At 37.7% G+C, this 17,873-nt stretch overlaps 1 protein-coding gene across 1 annotated transcript in view; it reads right to left on the reverse strand.

The window, feature by feature from the left end:
• Window positions 1–17,873, reverse strand: part of ANOS1 (anosmin 1) — a 131,078-nt gene that overhangs the window by 60,891 nt on the left and 52,314 nt on the right. The window contains exon 3 of the mRNA XM_042868410.1: window positions 302–364. Coding sequence (XP_042724344.1) covers window positions 302–364 — 63 coding nt within the window. The remainder of the gene's footprint in view (window positions 1–301; window positions 365–17,873) is intronic.

A 17,873-nucleotide genomic window follows, 5' to 3' on the forward strand; every position in this document is an offset into this window, starting at 1 on the left:
AAAAGGGGAAAGGTATGTGGGAGAAATAAAGGAGGTATTTAACAGCACCTTCTCAGAGATATTACGTGAGCGTAACCAATCAGTGCTTCAAACTTCAAGATCATTTAGTCAGGAAAAAAAAAACCTTTTTTTTCCCTCAGACATATTATGGCTACATCATTACAAGTGTCCACAAAAACGAAAGAAATTCTATAAAGATCCCATGTTTGTTAGCTGTCTCCTTAAAGCTCACCCCTCTAATAGTGTAAGCGAAAGAGGCAGCTGGAAGAAAGTGAGAAAGAATGCCCTTGGGCTGACATACCTCACAGAAGCTTTGGCAATGGTTTTTCTTCAAGTCCCAGGATTCTTTGCAGGGCTCCAGGCACTAGGAAGAGTCAAGAGGGGAAAGTGTCAAGAAGAGAAAGAAATAAACATCTACAAATGACCCCAGTTTGTTCTCTGATTGTTTGTGTGGCCCATAGGAAGTTAATAACAGGCTTTAAAAATCCACTTCTCCTGAGGATAAGATTGTGTCATTGAGTCATGGTGTCAGAGCAAGGGCATGCCAAACTCTGTTGAGATTACAAGAAACATTTTCAGTGCTACTTACAGTACAAGACAATTGCTCTTCTTATTTATATGCCATCCTATTTTCTGCATTACTGAGTCTAGGTCCTAATAACATTTAACATCATGTCATTGGATCACAGAGCAATGTCAAGAGTACTACTCTAAACTACAAAAACTTAAATCTTCTCCTTTCTGATCAGCCTAAAGATTAGATGGGGACATTGTCTTCCCATGGGAGAAACTATTTCAGCAAGCTATAGAGTAAACTCAGCAGAGATTTAGCCACTATTCTTGTATAAATAGACAATGTTCACTGGTCTGTTAGCAAAATCACTTTATTTCAAGTACCACATTATCATTTTTTCACCTTCAGTCTCTACTACAATGGATATATAGAGTTCAGATTCAAACACTGCAAATCTGAGATTCAAACTCTAAAACCTGAGTCAAACTTCTCAACATAAAAAAAACTTACTGCAGCTGAAACATAAATTTAAACTTCCATCCAGTTAAGTAAACAATCTTGGAAAGAAAAAAAAAAAGCATTGTTGGAAGTTAGTAGCATTTGTTCTTTCTGGTAATACTTGAAAGATAATTACCACACCAAAAGGAAAGGCCTATGACATGCAGTTCTTAGAATCTGACACATGTTCATATTATTTGTTTCTCTTATACATAGTATTAAATTGGAAGCATTTACATTTTTGTTAATCAAAAACAAGTACAAACACAAGTACTGTATATCAGAACAGCTATTCTCTTGTATCATTAATGTGCTAAAAACATCAATTTTTTAGAAGATAAATGTTTTTCTTTCTACTGACAAAGTCTAAAAACATAAAACCAATAGTCATACAGGTTACATAGTTTACGAATGCAAAATACATTTTCTCTCTGCTCTGTGTACAGGTATAGGCCAGTGACATGTGGTGTCCTGCAGTAGTCTATCACGGGACTGATGCTCTTCAACATCATTACCAGTAACACAGATGGTGGAATTAAGTGCACCATCAGTAAGGTACAACTCGGCTTGGCCAATAGCTTGAGAAGTGGGCCCATGAGAACCTAATGAGATTAAATAAAGCCAAGTGTACTTGGGTCAGGGCAACCCCAATATGTGTACAGACTGGGAGAAGAATTCCTTGAGAGCAGCCCTACAGAGAAGGACTTAGGTGTTCTGGTGAAAATTTGGACAAGAGCCAGCAGTGTGCACATGCAGCCCAGAAGGCCATCTGTATCCTGGGCTGTATAAAAAGAGGGATGGCCACTAGGGCAAGGAAGGTGATTGTCTCCCTCTGCTTTGCCCTTGTGAGGTCCCATCTGGCGTACTGCATCCAGGTTTGGGGCCCTAGCAGAAGAAAGATATGGAGTTGCTGGAATGGGTCCAGTGGAGGGCCACAAGAATTATCAGTGCCAGAGCACCTCTCCTATGAAAAAAGGTAGAGGGAGCTGGGCTTGTTTAGCATGGAGAAAAAAAGGCTCTAGTCAGACCTCAGTGTATAAGGGTTCTTTGGGTAGACAGTGATAGGACAAGAGGAAATGGTTTTAAACTAATGGAGGGAAGTTTTTTTATTAGAAGTCAGGGAAAGTTTTACACTGAGAGAGAGGTGAAGTGATGGAACAAGTTGCCCAGAGGGGTTGTAGATGCTCCGTATTCAAAGCCAGGTTGAATGGGGCTCAGGGGCTACCTGATTATCATGGCTTTGTGATTTATTATCGATATTCCACATCATAACGTCATGCAGTGCACTGGCAGTTAAAGAGTTAATGCTGCAGCTTCAGTCCTGGAAGAGAAGAATGAATCACAGCTTCCAGAAGACTTTGTTTTTTCATTTCCATCTTGTGGGGAGAGGGAAAAATAAAACTGACTGGAAGTCGTAAGGCTATCTCTTTTTGCTCTCTGGTGGAAAGAGTAAGAATTTTGGTTTTCAGAAAACTCTCTCATTTACTTGATTTATTAGATTCAATCCTAGATAACTTGTATTGTCGCTATTATAATTAGTAAACTAAGTTTGTTTTCCTTCTCAGATCACTGCCACTGTTTTTTTTTCCCTTTCATTCCATTTCCCTCCTTTTTGGGCCAGTGGGTCTGCTGTCCCTGTCATGGACACTGATGTAGTACTTGATCTAGTAGTTTGCTTCCCTGTCTGCAGAAGGGGACGTTGGAACTTGATGATCCTTGAGGTCTTCCTTGAGGGAGGTGATTGTCCCCCTCTACTCTGCTCCTGTGAGGCCCCATCTGGAGTACTGTATCCAGGTCTGGAGCCCCCAATACAAGAAAGACAGGGAGCTGTTGGGGAGGGTCCAGAGAAGGAGCACAAGGATGATCAGGGGACTGGAGCACCTCCACTACGAAGACAGGATGAGGGCGCTGGGCTTGTTCAGCCTGGAGAAGATAAGGCTGTGAGGTGACCTCATTGCAGCCTTTCAATACCTAAAGGGAGCCTACAAACAGGAGGGAGAATCAACTCTTTGAAAGGGTTGATAACTGCAGGACAAGGGAAATGGTTTTAAGTTGAGGGAGGGGAGATTTAGGTTGGATGTCAGGGGGAAATTCTTTACAGAGAAAGTGGTGAGGTGCTGGAACAGGCTGCCCAGAGAGGTTGTGGATGCCCCATCCCTGGAAGTGTTCAAGGCCAGACTGGATGGGGCCCTGGGCAGCCTGGTCTAGTATTGAATGTGGAGGTTGGTGGCCCTGCCTGTGGCAGGGGGATTGGAGATTCATGATCCTTCAGGTCTCTTCCAACCCTGGCCATTCTGAGATTCTGTGATTCTGTGTGTCCCTTCCAACCCAAGCCATCCTATGATTCTGTTCTATGATTCTATAATTATAGTAATGAGGGAGACTGACTTCTTACACGGTTTGATAGTGACTGGACAAGGGGGAATGGTTTTAAACTAAAAGAAGGAGATTCAGATTAGATGTTAGGGGGAAAATTTCACTGAGATGGTGGTAAAGCACTGGAACAGTTGCCCAGAGAAGTTGTAGATGCCCCATCCCTGGAGGCCAGGTTGGATGAGGACCAGGGCAACTTGATCTAGTGGTTGGCCACCCTGCCAGAGCATGAGGGCTGGAACTAGATGGTCTTTAAGGTCCCTTCCAACCCAAGCCATTCTATGATTCTATAAATACACACAGTGGTATTTTAGACCCAACTTTTAGCTCTTCAAAATTCACAATGTACTATACACAAAGTAATTAGAAGGATACATTATAAAATGACACAGAAGTCAGTAAGTTTAATTAATTCTGGAGTATTGTTTGTCTTGTAGCAGTTATTGTACATTTGAGCGCCATTCCATCATCATTACAATTTTACAGCTCTTCTAATTGTCTGATAGATTTAATACCAATTTACAGAGATATAAGCGGTGTAAAAATAGAATGGGCAACATTTTGATCATGCTGGGACTCTATCAGTATTTCCCAGGGCTTGTCACGATTTCCATACTCTTACCTTCTACTAATTCTTTTTTCACAGCTATGCCGCCACACTGACTGTATCCAAATCAGTACATCCACAATCTTGCCACAAGCTTGAGATGAGAATCAGGCACAAGTTCATGCTAAACTGCATTGTTGGACTACCCTCCTTGCAGGCTGTGGAGCAAAATGTTCAGCATGCCTGGAAGGAAACATCAAAATGCTGTGCACTTTAGGGGAACTGTTCTATTTGTTTCTACAACAATGTCTTTATCTACAGTGTAAGCAGGCTTCAGTGTTTGGTGTTTTGGCTGACTGCTGCTTTGTTCAGTAAACAGGTAGGACTGCCCAAGATATTCGCCTGGAGTCCAGCACCTCCTGGTTTTTTGAATGGCACAACTGATGTGCACCTCAGCTCAGACATTCCAAAGGGAAGTCGTACAAAATAAACAAGATCTGAATGGTATCCTGCCATCTGACTGTTCTCAGGATATTCTGATAATGCATCTATCCATAAGGCCTTCATTGTAAGATTAGTAAGTGCTGATTAGAGTATACACCTAATTACATATAAACAAAAAATCTTTCATATTTGCTTCACATTCCTGTTACATGAAGTCTCCTCAGAGCACTGGACTTAGCCTAGCACCGTGAGCTGATCCATACACCAATTGCCCAGCTTCACTGGAGCTGTGTCATTCTGTAAGTTGGAGAAGAGCTGCTACCAGACACCAATGTTGTCAGAAACCCTGCACTAGGATCATTTGGAACAAAGAGGAAAGAAGAGGAAAACAAAATAGAACAGAACAGTTGAAAGGAATCTACAAAGATCACCAAGTCCAATTGCCTATTCACTTTAGGGATAGCCAAAGGTTACAGCGTATTGATGAGGGCGTTACCCAGCTGCCTCTTGAACACTGATAGGCATGGGGGATTGATCACCTCTCTAGAAAGCCTGTTTCATTGTTAGACCACTCTTACAGTAAAGAAATTTCTTCTAATGTCCAGTCTGAACCTCCTCTGGTGCACTCTTCTGTAGTTCCCTTGCAGTGTATCTCCTGTATGCAGGAGAAGAGCCCAGCACCTTCCTCTCCTCTTCCGTTCCTCAGGGAGCTGCAGAGAGCAAGGAGGTCACCTCTCTGCTTTCTCCATACTAAATATTTCAGGTGCCCTTTGCTCCTTCTCACAGTACATGCCTTCCATCCCTTTTGTTGCTCTCAACTGGGTGTTTTCAAGGACCTTAACACCCCTGTTATATTGTAGAGCCTAGAACTGCTGCACATGACGTTCAAGGTTAGGCTGCACCAGTGCCAAACATAATGAGAATTACCTCTTTTGACCTACTGAAGAACACACATTTTCAGTGCTCTGCATCATACTGAAGCAAAACATTTCTTCCTCTACTATCGATCTGCATCATTTTTAGCCCACCTAGCCACAGCAAGCACTAAGATGAATATTGAGAACACACTGACAGTTTTTTTGACAGGTAGTTGTCACTGCACAGTAAAAATTCATCTTAAAATACAAAATTGGGGTATTACTTTTCTAATATCTTGAGTGTAATTCAGCAAAGACCTAACCCAAAGCTCCCCTGGAATATAACAGGAAATAATAGGAGTTATTTCTCTCTTGCACATGGGCTATGGCATTCCTCAGAAGATAATGGGTGTAAGCCACACTCACCTTGATAGGCCAAATCCTCCTAAAGCACCTGTACCTGGAGGTCCAGGCTTGCATTCTGCATTCAGACCACTGCTAAACAAGAGCAGCAAGTGATAGGAGCAGACCTAAGAACTCACTATTGGTCAACCTTCAAAATCTGTCCGTGCACATAAGCACATACACATACATATATCATTATTACTATAGATCAGTTAATAACCAGTCTCCTAAGGACCCGTCAAATCACAAAGACAAATTCTATATAAAAATGTGTTCTTACTATAAGGCATTGAGTGGAGAACATTCTTGGAGTCAAGGATTTAACAAAAGCCAAAGGAGATTACACTGTTCAACACCTTTACAGAGAAACTCTTTGTGATAGGTACTCTTAAACATATGACTGCACTCAACAGAGTGAAAAAAATATTTTCCATTTGTACATCTCAACAAAGTAACAGTAAACACAGTGCAAAACATAAACAAATGCAAGAGTTCCTGACATGTTTTTGTTTTGTTTTGTTTTGCCCATATCTATTAGGCATAAAAGTTGTTACTTTCTGTGTTTCAAAAAGTAGAATTTTAAGTTGTCTAAAGAACAATTTTTGACTGTTTCAAGACAATATAAACACAGTTGAAAATTTATCCAGTCCAAGTCCACTCATAGCACATTAATCTGGTAGAACAATAATAGATACTAGAATTGCCATATAATAGAACATACCTCCTTTTGAGGCAACTACTTTTCTTCTTATGAATCATGTGATACAGGATTTGCTTACTGAAAATATTTTGCATGATACAATGGAAAAGAAGTATCAGTAATACTTCAAATTAGGAAAAAAAGGCACATGAATTAAAAATAAAATAAAATAAAAAAAAAAAAGCAAGAAACAGTCTCACTTGTTTCCCAACAGTAGTACTCACACATTCCCTTCCTAGACGACGCATACCACATTTATTGATGCTAACAAGAAATACCATTCCTTTTATTACTATTTGAATTGAAGTCCAAATTAGATTATCAAATTCCAGCACTGCAACACTTGACATGAGTCAGCCATAGTACTTCTGTACTTAAAAGGATATTTTGTAATTCTGTACGCTATTCCCATAAGGAAATAATTAAGCAGAATAGAAAAATATATTATTACCCATAAAAGCATGTAAGGATCACAACTCTTCAACAATTTGCAATGTAACTTAAGAAAAGTATCCTGAGATGAGACCAAAGAAGTAACCTGAAGGAGTGTGCCCCCATACCTTTGGAATATACATATGTTTTTTAAAACCACTTTTCAAAAGTTTACTTATACATTTTTTTCTTAAATTTCCCGTAAAAATGAATTTCCTCATAAATCTAAGGTAGGTGTTTTCCTTCTATGGACTCGAAACATCATACTTGAATTCTGCAAACTGAAATGAAGAAATAAATCTTTCATTATGAAACCAGAGTTAGAAATATCAATTTAAAGATTCTTCTTTGTTCTGCTCTGCTGTATTTTATTTTTACCTCCAGTTTAAATTTTTGATCAGTGTTAGAACACACAGCTGTGGCCCTATTTCACAATGAATATTGCAAAATGAAAAACTTGGGTAGATAGGTACGCAACAAGAATTTCAGGCACTTGCAGTGAGAATTCCTGCAGAGATAGGTAGGTGAATCCAATTCACGGTGCAAAAAAACATGAATTTTCTCATTTCCAATCTGGATCATTCTCAGAGGTCTCCAAAAGCCATGCTTTATGATTTGGTTGATTCTGAGACTGCATTCATGGTATTAGAATATCAAACTCAAGTTTGTGAACGCCACTGGTCATTAGGTGCCTGCTATGAGTCACTTGGCTCTCAGGTGCTTGTATATCCTATCAGATCAGGACTCCTCTACAGATCTATCTTATCACAGAATCACCAAGGTTGGAAAAGACCTTCAAGATCATCCAGTCCAACCATCCACCTATCACCAATAGTACTCACTAAACCACGTCCCTCAACACAAAATCCAAATGTTTCTTGAACACCTCCAGGGCCGGTGACCACCACCTCCCTGGGCAGCCCATTCCTGTGCCTGACCACTCTTTCAGAAAAGTAATATTTCCTGACGTACAGCCTAAATCTCCACTGGCACAGCTTGAAGCCATTCCCTCTTGTCCTATCACCAGTTACATGAGAGAAGAGGCCGACTCCCAGCTTACTACAATCTCCCTTCAGGTAGTTATAGAAAGCAATAAGGTCTCCCCTGAGCCTCCTCTCCTCCAATTTCTCTCTTCTTTTATTTAAAACAATCTGCTAGAAGCAGAGATGTACTAATTTTTTGGTTGGTTCCTCATCCCCAAAAAAATCCATAAGCCCAAAGAGGAATGTTCAATTTCAGAATACGCAGCTGTCATATTATCTTGTATGTTGATACATGCTGGTCAAGAAGCCTCTGAGCATTTTCTAAGACCCATTTCAAGCTGAACCTGTCTATTGCTCCTCTGTGTCTTTGCCTCCCCTCCTCTATCAGTACAATGAGCCACTGGAACACTGGTCATCAGCTTTCTAGAAACTTAGTGTTTTAGCTTCTAAAACTCAGTTACACTTAATATAGACAAGAAGAGGCTTAAGTATCTTTAAAACTCTGAGACCCTAGGAGGAACAACTGTGAAAGCTATTCTTTTGTGTAAAATACCAGCTTCATATGACTACCTGGAGTTACTCTCTGTTAAAGAGATTCTCATGAGAATTACACGAGTAATATATTTTTCCTTGTAACTGAACAACAAATGAGTTAAATGATAGAGAAAGGTTCCCTGTCTGTGTTGCCTATTTTCCACTACCATAGGTCACTGAGCATCACGATTTGGTGAAAAGGAGTGATTTTGTATTCAAGGATCAAGTCTTAATTAAATTAGTTACAGTTAGGGTCATTCAACAATATTATCAAGTACACTGGGAACCCAGCTGATATGGTCTGAAAGTATTGCTAATCAAAGAGCTGGTTTTCAATGAAAACCAGGTTTCATGCTGACCTCATATAGAACTATTTAGCATTGAAGTAATAGGGGTTAAGTTGTGAGAACACAGCATTTTATGTTGAGTGCTAATATCAAGAAGTAGGAGGCAATACTAGCCTTACTTGAGGAGAAAGAGAGATGTACTTCCTGGTAGTATTTTTTAGATCTACTAAGAAAACACTACCAAAAGCTGTACAACAGAGATCCAAAACACATCATTAAATATATATTATTTTTAATAATTCTTAGCTAATAAGATAAAGTATACAATCTCCAAGAGGAATACTGAACTTACAACACATCAACTGCTTTAGCTAATTAATTTATTTAGTTAGTTTAACAAAAAGATGGTAAAGTACCTATATTCCTAAAATATGCTAAATATAAACCTACATGGTAAAAATCTATCTGGCATCTTGAAATTGAATCTCAAAAGATATGAACAACACTCACTCACTTATTCATCTCAGAATGGTATTAAAACTGAAATATTTTTAATTACATTTCTAAACACCATTAAACAATTTTAATTCCAAGCACTGTGCTGTAAATAAATGTAAATTATCTCTGCATATAGCATTATCACTGTCACAGAAGAGATCGCCAAAATCTCTAGTTCACCAAACTATACAGAATGTGAGTTACAGATCTTCCAATTACAAATTTTGAAGGCCTAGAAAAAAAACAGAATAGTCAAAATAATATGAAAATAATTAAGAGAATGACAGTATCCTTTAAGCTGGCTCTTGCTATTTGAATAGACAGGTGGACAAAACTATGAGTTTGTCTCTACTTGGCTTTTTAGAAGGCATAGGCATAAAGTTATTGAATCAAACTATTGTTTTTTATGTGTAACTATCTTCTCCCTGAAGAGTGAACTACTCATTTGTACTCTGCCATTTCACTGCAGAGTGGGACATTTACAAGAAAGTTAACTGGCAACAAAGTTTTGCAGAGCTTTTTAAACCGCTGTGGCAAACAGTTGTATTTGATACGTATTTATTTTACTCGGGAGTGGTGGCACTAAAAGCACACACAGAGACAGGCATTACTGCACTCCCCTGATAAACAAACCATGCAAATCAATAGATATGGTACAGGTAACCTTCAGAAATGGAACTGTTGGATATCTAACAGACTTGAGCTTGAAATAATCACTTCCTTTTGTTTTAATTGCCCACTTCATTTCAGTAGAAAGCATGGGGGATACCAATTCACAACTTCAAAGCTCCATGTGCTCCAATATCCTGAATAAGAGCAATAGAAATACCAAGACCCTTGCCAAGAATGACAGATCAAATTTTTTGAAAGTGCATGTAGCCTTTACTGTAAGTTCCCAGAATTTAACAGAAACTGATAGCTACCAGAAAAGTTTTACATACACTGAAGGTGAGAATCATTGAACGTGCTTACAACAAAAGAACAGCTTCGACATAAAATATTTGGAAAGTAAGCTATTACTTTGAAAAAAAAAAAAAAGGAAAGAAAAAAAAAAGAAAAAAGAATTCATCTTAGTGTACTTTAGCTGAAATGCAGCAGTTTGAACCCTTATCCTTTTAGAGTGAAAATAACTTTTAACATTAACAGCTTACTTTTTATCTCTATGATTTAGTTGTCCAGTATGCCAAATTTTGCCAGAAAAACTGTTTGCTTGAAAGGACAGAAGAACAATCCTAAGACATTTTTCGTATCTCTATTCTTTGTTATCAAATAAACAAAATCATGGCTATTTATGTCAACAGAGAATTGGCTCCCAAACGTTAGGGTTTATTCCTGATGTTTTTTACAGACTTTTTATACCAGCAAAAGAAATCAGGACATACATTCCTCCTTTTCCGCACCTCATAGCCTAGAGTCTAAGGCACATAGATAAACAGATAAATAAATAACATTGAGTTACTTTGTATGACTTTGAAACACATAATTGAATCTCAACCCACCTACATTTAAGATAAATCCCTGAAATATAATGGATCTGATGGAACTTCCTGACGTTTTACTTGTCAAGATAAAAGGCATTAGTGATGGCAAAATGCTACGAAGTAGGAAGTGAAGGAGCTCTCTTGTGCACACCTGAGCTATATACTGTGTCAAAGTGCACAAATTATTTTATATCAAATGAAGAGAGATCACTGAAAATGGTTAAGAAGGACTTCTGCATTGACCTCTTTCTAGTAGTGATAATTGCTTTAATTGCTGAGAGTCTTCCACACTTTGCACTATTTCTTCGGAATGGAATTCTGCAGTAGTGTCATTATTATAATATAGTCAATCATGTATTTAACTACGATGAATTAATGAATTTAAAACACAACAGCAGTTTTACTTTATTGGTTGAACTTCCATATTTCAGGCTGCAGTACTGTGGTACAGTTTACATCTGTTATGTTTGTATATTTTGCACGTGTGTCTCAGATTAGTCATGTCAACTCATTCTACTTCTAAAGCTCCTCTAAGACTGCACCTGTAACATAGAGAGTAAGTAACATGACAGAAACTGTTTTCTTCTGTCCTTAGTTTCTAGATTCCTGTTTCCTGCCCCACTTCTTTGAAGAATGCATCTATAAAAATACCCCGAACAAGTACGCATAAAAATAGAGATCAGCAAAATGCAATGACTTTTCCCTCCCAGTGATTAGAATGGTGGATAGGCCATTATAATTTGTTTCTAGCAGTAGGTACACAGAATGGATGATGAGTCAGTCTAAAAGAAGCCCATCTTGTATTCCAGTGTAATTTCTTACACTGTCTTTTTAATTTCCTAATGCTTGACTATTTGCTTTAGTGATTACATAATGCTTACAAAATAAAAGTGATCATAAATGTTTTGACATTTTAGACAAGCACATAGTTTTCATTGAGAAAACGTAATTCTTCTAATTCCAAACAGACAAGGGAAAACCTCTTCAAGCTGGCACTTTCCCCTACCAATCTGTTAGAAGGCAGCTTCAGATAACCACACACAGTCTTGCTATAAACACCATCTTGCCATGGAACTTGGAGTGCCTGTCATATCAGCATGACTCTCTCCAAGCACAGTCAAGCTGTTTTTGTTTTTTTCTTTTTTGTTGCTGTTTTATAAATCACTTAAACTAGTGAACTCTTCAGATAACAGATGACTCTCCTTATACATCACCCTGCAATTTCACACATACATTTCTGAATGAAAAAGCCACAAAATGTTCTTTTTGCTTTATCTATCACAGCATTATGGTTTTATAGACCATCTAACACTCAGAGACTAAGAAAAAAAAAAAAAGGACTGGGAGGGGGGCTCTTTGTCTAAACTGCTACTTTGTTTCTCTTCTCTGGCTTTCTATTTCCCTCCCAGCACTACCACCACCATCAGAAACGACATATTCTGCATTACTAAACAGAAAGAGCCGTAGGGCTTTTCACTTCTAATTTCACGCCATAATAAAATGCAGTGGTTGTTTCACTGGGGGACCTGAAAAGCCTGTCTTTGTGAGGCTTGTTTGATGGTCAGGTTAAGCATCACATTCTGGCAGCAGGCATCTGTGCCTGCCTCTTCATGCAGTTAGAGCAAAGGGAAAGGAAAAGGAACAGAAAAAGAAAAGGAGGTTGTCTTGGGAAAATAAATAAATAAATAAATAAATAATAATGCCCCTACTCTGAAGCAAGCAATTTACATTACACAGCTATTGCTTGGTCTAAGCATTTTTAAACATATCTCTTTGTCCATCACGTTGACAGATGGATAAATCTAATGACAGTAAGTTTAGAAAGTTTTCAGTGTATCCAGTTAGAACTGTTGCTTTAACAGGAAAAAATATATAGACTTGAAGTAGACTTTGTGTGGATAAGCAGAAAGAAAAAACAATATAGTACTTCTAAAAATAACAGAATCATGCATTACAGAAATATAGCTTCCTTCTACAGAAAACAGAAATTAAAATTCTGTTAATTTTAAGTAGAACAGGAATTTTAAAAAGCAAGATGTAACAGTAAACTCTGAAGTCTTCTACACTTACCTTGACTTTTTCCAAATATATTCTCACTAGATAAAGAAGGCTTTCCTGTCCTATGTTTAGATTCCCTTTTGTAACCATTGTATTTTTTTTGTAAAAAGAGATAATGTGATTCTTTTTCTCAATAATCTCTTCATTCATCTTAACACAGTCTACTGAAAAAAAAATAAAATGGTTAAAATTCTATCAGTTTACATGACAATTCATAAAATAAACTGCTACATAATACTTTAAAAAGCTAGGTAGTTTCACATAGTATCTGCTTAAAAAAAAAAAAAAGATTGTGATGTAAATAATAAAGTGTCTGAATACCTCAGGAAAATTCAAACTAAGTGACCTAAAATTGATATCTTGCTTAAAAGGGATTTCTTTCAAAGGCTATTAAATAAATGACTTCCTTGCTATTACTTTTCAATATATTTTGCACATTAGCAAGGAAGACAATATTTTCATGCTAAATTTCTTGGTTAGTCTTCTAAACGTTTTGTTTTTGAGATTATGATTATGTTGTGAACAGAAGTGAATCTATATCAATGATGCCATCAGTAGATGGAAAGTCATGTGCTGCGACTAGCAGTCCTTTGATGTAAATGAGCTTAAGCAGAAACCTTAGGTAAAAAAGCAATTACATTCTTAGTCAAGTATACTTCCCCATTCAGCTCAGTCAGTAGCCTCACCAAAACTAGCTGTCTAGGGCAGGGACTTGTGCAAAAGGGAAGGAGAGAGGAGTTTGTAAACACCGCTTTAATTGATAGCTTGTACTTACAGCAGCTTAAGCACGTCATAAAACTGCATAAAAAAACAAATACTGACTCATCGTACCAGCAAGGCTGAGAAATAAAGCTTAACATTATAGTATTGAGAGGTAAGTAGGACAAACTAAACAGTCTGAATCACACTATCACAGAATGTAATAATCTGTCCTCAGCCTTGTGCTGGAAGAATTGAGCTGGATACATTTTCCCTGGCAGTAGATTTGGGCTAGACCTCTGGACATTTCCAGTCCTAAGACTGAAGAATATGATTCTGCTGACCAGAATATCATGAACAGCTTCTGGTTTCAGCAATCATCAGCATAGTAGTTCATTTCTGAAGTTCAAACAGCTTTATTATTTATTATTGCATTACTTTGAGGTACAAATTTAGAATGTTATATGGGCAAGCACAACTCTTCTTAAATATTAAAATTAGTTGGCAGATATTACTCCTAGAAGAATAAGTAGCTTTATTTTTTTAACTTCAGCTTGAAAGTTGACTATTTCAATTAATTATCCACTGATTTCTAACACCACTAAAACACCCAGATCCTTCCAGTCATGGACCACTGTACATAAATGGAAAGACTGATAACGATATCTTTCTAGTCACCCTAAAGTAACCTACCAAACTCAGCAGATGCTGAGATAATGAAATGGAAAACAGTTGCAATAAAAAATCAATGCTGTAGCATAGCAAGAAAATGTAAAGTGGAAATTCGGGACATGTAATGCTTAATCTAGTTTTCTGCCTTTCATTCATTTTAATGGGACTCATGGGCAAGCTCTCAGAGGAAGAAGAGTAAGATTTTGAAATTGCTGGAATGAAGTCCCCAGAGAACAACTGTCCGAAAATCCACCCATTGAATAGCTCTTCCTACACTAACAGGCAAAAGGACAGCTTGCCTTTTATGTAAATACATCCAAGAAAACCAAGTAAAGCCAAGCCAAAAGGTCTAAACTGAATATTGTAATTCTAGATTTAATGAGCACCCAGAACATTTCAAGAACTTACTACAGAACCAATACACACAGCTGCAAAGAACTGCTCTGGAGCCTTACAGAAGACAGCTCCTCCTGTCCCAACATCTGCTTTTCTCCTGAATCATTTTTCCTAGACCCATCACCTTACAATTCACTATGAAAACTGAAGCAGGTAGATAGCTAAAAGCAGAATGCTTTTGCTGGCCATGCACAGAGAGAGTGACTAAAGGCTAAAGACAGAAGGGAGTTACGATCTTTTCTATCAGAGAAAGGAAAGCTAAGTAGGAACTTGTGCCAGCTTTATGTGCCTTTATGAATCTCCTGATAAGAAGAGAGCTTGTATTCCCCATAGATCATGTTACCTCTTAGTCTCCAATGTCCGGCACTTTCTCTCAGAGTTTATACTGAAAATGTAATATATCCTACAGTTTTGCAACAGAAAAAAGAACAATTCTATATTTTAAAATTCAAAAAAGAAGTCATTATTCTGTGCAATTAACTAGATAGTTTCCTCTACTTCCGTAGGATCTAGGCCCAATTGGCCACATCTTACCTCATGAAATAACTTCAAATTTAAGAAAACACGTCTGTTTTCTTTTATGATCCCATCAAGGTTTCTCTTTGCTATGACTGACAATCAGCAAAAAGCATGAAACCAACCTGTCTTTCTTAAAAGATAAATAAACTTCTTAAGGTCTAGCCCCTACAGCAATACCAGATATCCAAATCAACAGAGACAGGAAACCATGCAAGCATTATCTTCAAAGCTCAAAGGAGCATAAAACACTTATTTCAGGAGTTATATAACTCTGGTCAGCAAATTCGGTAGGAGCTGTGCTTCGAATGTGCCAGGACAAAGCTAACAATTTCCCCAGACAGAAAATTATCTAAGGTTTAACTTAGTTTCCCATTCACAGGTACCTATATCCAATATAAGATGGCAACTTGCCTCGAGCTGTCTCTCCTAAAAGCTAAATGCTTTTTTTTTATTATTATTATTATTTATTTTTTTTTTTTTTAAATAAAGGCATCTTTTACATCTGTCAGCCTCTAGAGTCCTGACTCCAGGACTCAATGGAAGCTGAAATGCAACTAGGTGCTCTTGTGTAAAGAAACAATACAACCCTTGTCTGGAACCCTGGTTTGGATAGCTAAACTACAAATATACTTCCCATTAGCTGATGACGATCTGGTCAACAGCACATAGAAGACCATTCAGTGGAGCTGCATCTCCTAGAGGGTGAAATAAAAAACTCTCTGCAACTGGATCCTACAGACAACACTGAGAACATGTTTAATCCCACAACATACAAACTGCACAGAATCCAAAGTTTATGTTTGAATCCCAAGTTAGGTACAATCGCTGGTCAAAGTAGTTTTAATTTTTATGAGTATGCTTGGACTATCATAGTGAGAAAGTATTTCTTATTCAAGAACTGTAGTATTCCACAATACTCATGGAAATACAGGATACTTCTTTAGCAAGTATTTCACAAAATCACAGAACCGCTTGAATTGGAAGGGATCTTTGAAGGGACCTTTGAAGTCCAACTCCCTTGCATTGAACAGGGACACCTACAACTAGATCAAGTTGCTCAGAGCTCTGTCCAGCCTGACCTTGAACATCTCCAGGGATGGGGTATCTACCACATCTCTGGGCAACCTGTTCCAGTGCCTCAACACTTACTGTAAAAATCTTCTTCCTTACATACATTCAAATCTCCTTTCTTTTAGTTTGGAACCATTTCCTCCTGTCCTATCACAACAGATCCTGTAAGGAGTCTGTCCCCGTCTTTCTTATAAATCCCCTTTAGATACAGAAAGGCTGCTATCAGGTCTCACCAAAGCCTTCTCCTCTCCAGGCTGAACAGACCCAGCTGTCTCAGCCTGTCCTTGTAGAGGAGGTATTCTACCCCTTGGATCACTTGGCCCTCCTCTGGATGTGCTCCAACAGATCCACGTCTTGTTTGTATTGCAGATTCCACTTCTGGATCCAGTACTCCAGCTGAGGTCTCAACAGCATGGAGTAGAGGGGCAGGATCACCTCCCTTGACCTGCTGGCCACATTTCTTTTGATGCAGTCCAGAATACTGTTGACTTTCTGGCTGTAAGGGCACATTGCTAACTCATGTCCATCTTGCCATTTACCTGAACTTGCAACTTTTCGGCAGAGCTGTGCTCTATGCTTTCACCCCACAGCTTGTATTAGTAATGAGGCTTGCAATGACCCAGACATTTCTAATCCTGTGGCTATGCTTTTCTTCTTAAATATCTGAACACTTAGTCGTAAAAAACAGACAGAAAAGTTATCATGAAGAGACTTCTAAAGAGGTAAGATATAAGATACAATGTAGTTTGTTTCACAGCCAGTTACATTTGTTACACGATTTCATTCATTTTCACTCTCTCAATCCAACATGAATTTACATAACTTTTGATCATTGTTATATTTTAAATATGTTTAGCACTATGTATAAAACTACCAATGCAATAATGCTGCTTATTCAAATAAACTGCCTTAGTCATTTTATATTTTCCAGAGTATTTCTTTGGGCAAGAATCTAGAGATAAATATTTAAGGACCTTAGGGTAACCATCCTTATATCTGTCTAAACAAATACATCAACTCATGCTGTAGAAGAAAAATAATTTTCTCTTTTCCCTAATGTCTACAAGACATGTAGATAAAATTTTTCTACCACCATGTAAAATTTCTATTGCCAGCAGCAAAACTGCTAGTATAGAGAATTGTAACAAAACAGACATGAAGTTTTATGATAAATGCCAGGAGTTATAAATCGAATCATGAAAAATACGGAGCAATGCAAATTTTTCTCAACACATTTTTGTTTATTTTGTTTCCTTTTTTAATCTTCAAAAGAATAAGGACTATTTCAGAATTTTGACTACTAAAAGCGCCTTAACGACTTATGACTGTGAAGAAATAATGTCCCTCTCCTGCATTTTACAGTTTCCTAATGGAATGGCTGCAAAAAATGTACATGCATCTGACAAATACTTTCTTCATCTATACTCAAATCTGCTTACACATCCATAGAAAAATGATTCATTTTAGTTTAACTTCAGTGATCATAAAGCCAATTTCGTGCTTAAATTAACATATGAAACGTTCGTTAAAATCTATAGGAGCCATCCAGGCAACCAGGGAGACAGTTTGGCCCAAAGTATCTTAAGAATAATTTGGCACAATTTCTGGAACAATGTTTAGGCCAAGTCACTTACATAAACAGTCTTTCCACTCATATTCTTAAAAAAGCCAACAGCAACAACAGCTGTCAAAGGCTGTCCAAATACATCATTCCTTTTTTCACTTTAACCTTTTAGACTAATCTGTACCTGCATTTTTAGACACTTAATTTCAAATTATGTCTTTTTCACTTCTTCAATGAGTACAATGTTCTTTCAGCCAATAAAAAAATAGCTTGAAAAGAGTATAATTCTAAATTGTAGCTATTACAGGTGATTTACTTCTTCTTCCTCAATCATTCATCCC

The sequence above is a fragment of the Lagopus leucura genome, unplaced genomic scaffold (genome assembly GCF_019238085.1).
Source record: "Lagopus leucura isolate 7727_CA_CO unplaced genomic scaffold, USGS_WTPT01 Super-Scaffold_100001, whole genome shotgun sequence".
Lineage (NCBI taxonomy): Eukaryota > Metazoa > Chordata > Aves > Galliformes > Phasianidae > Lagopus > Lagopus leucura.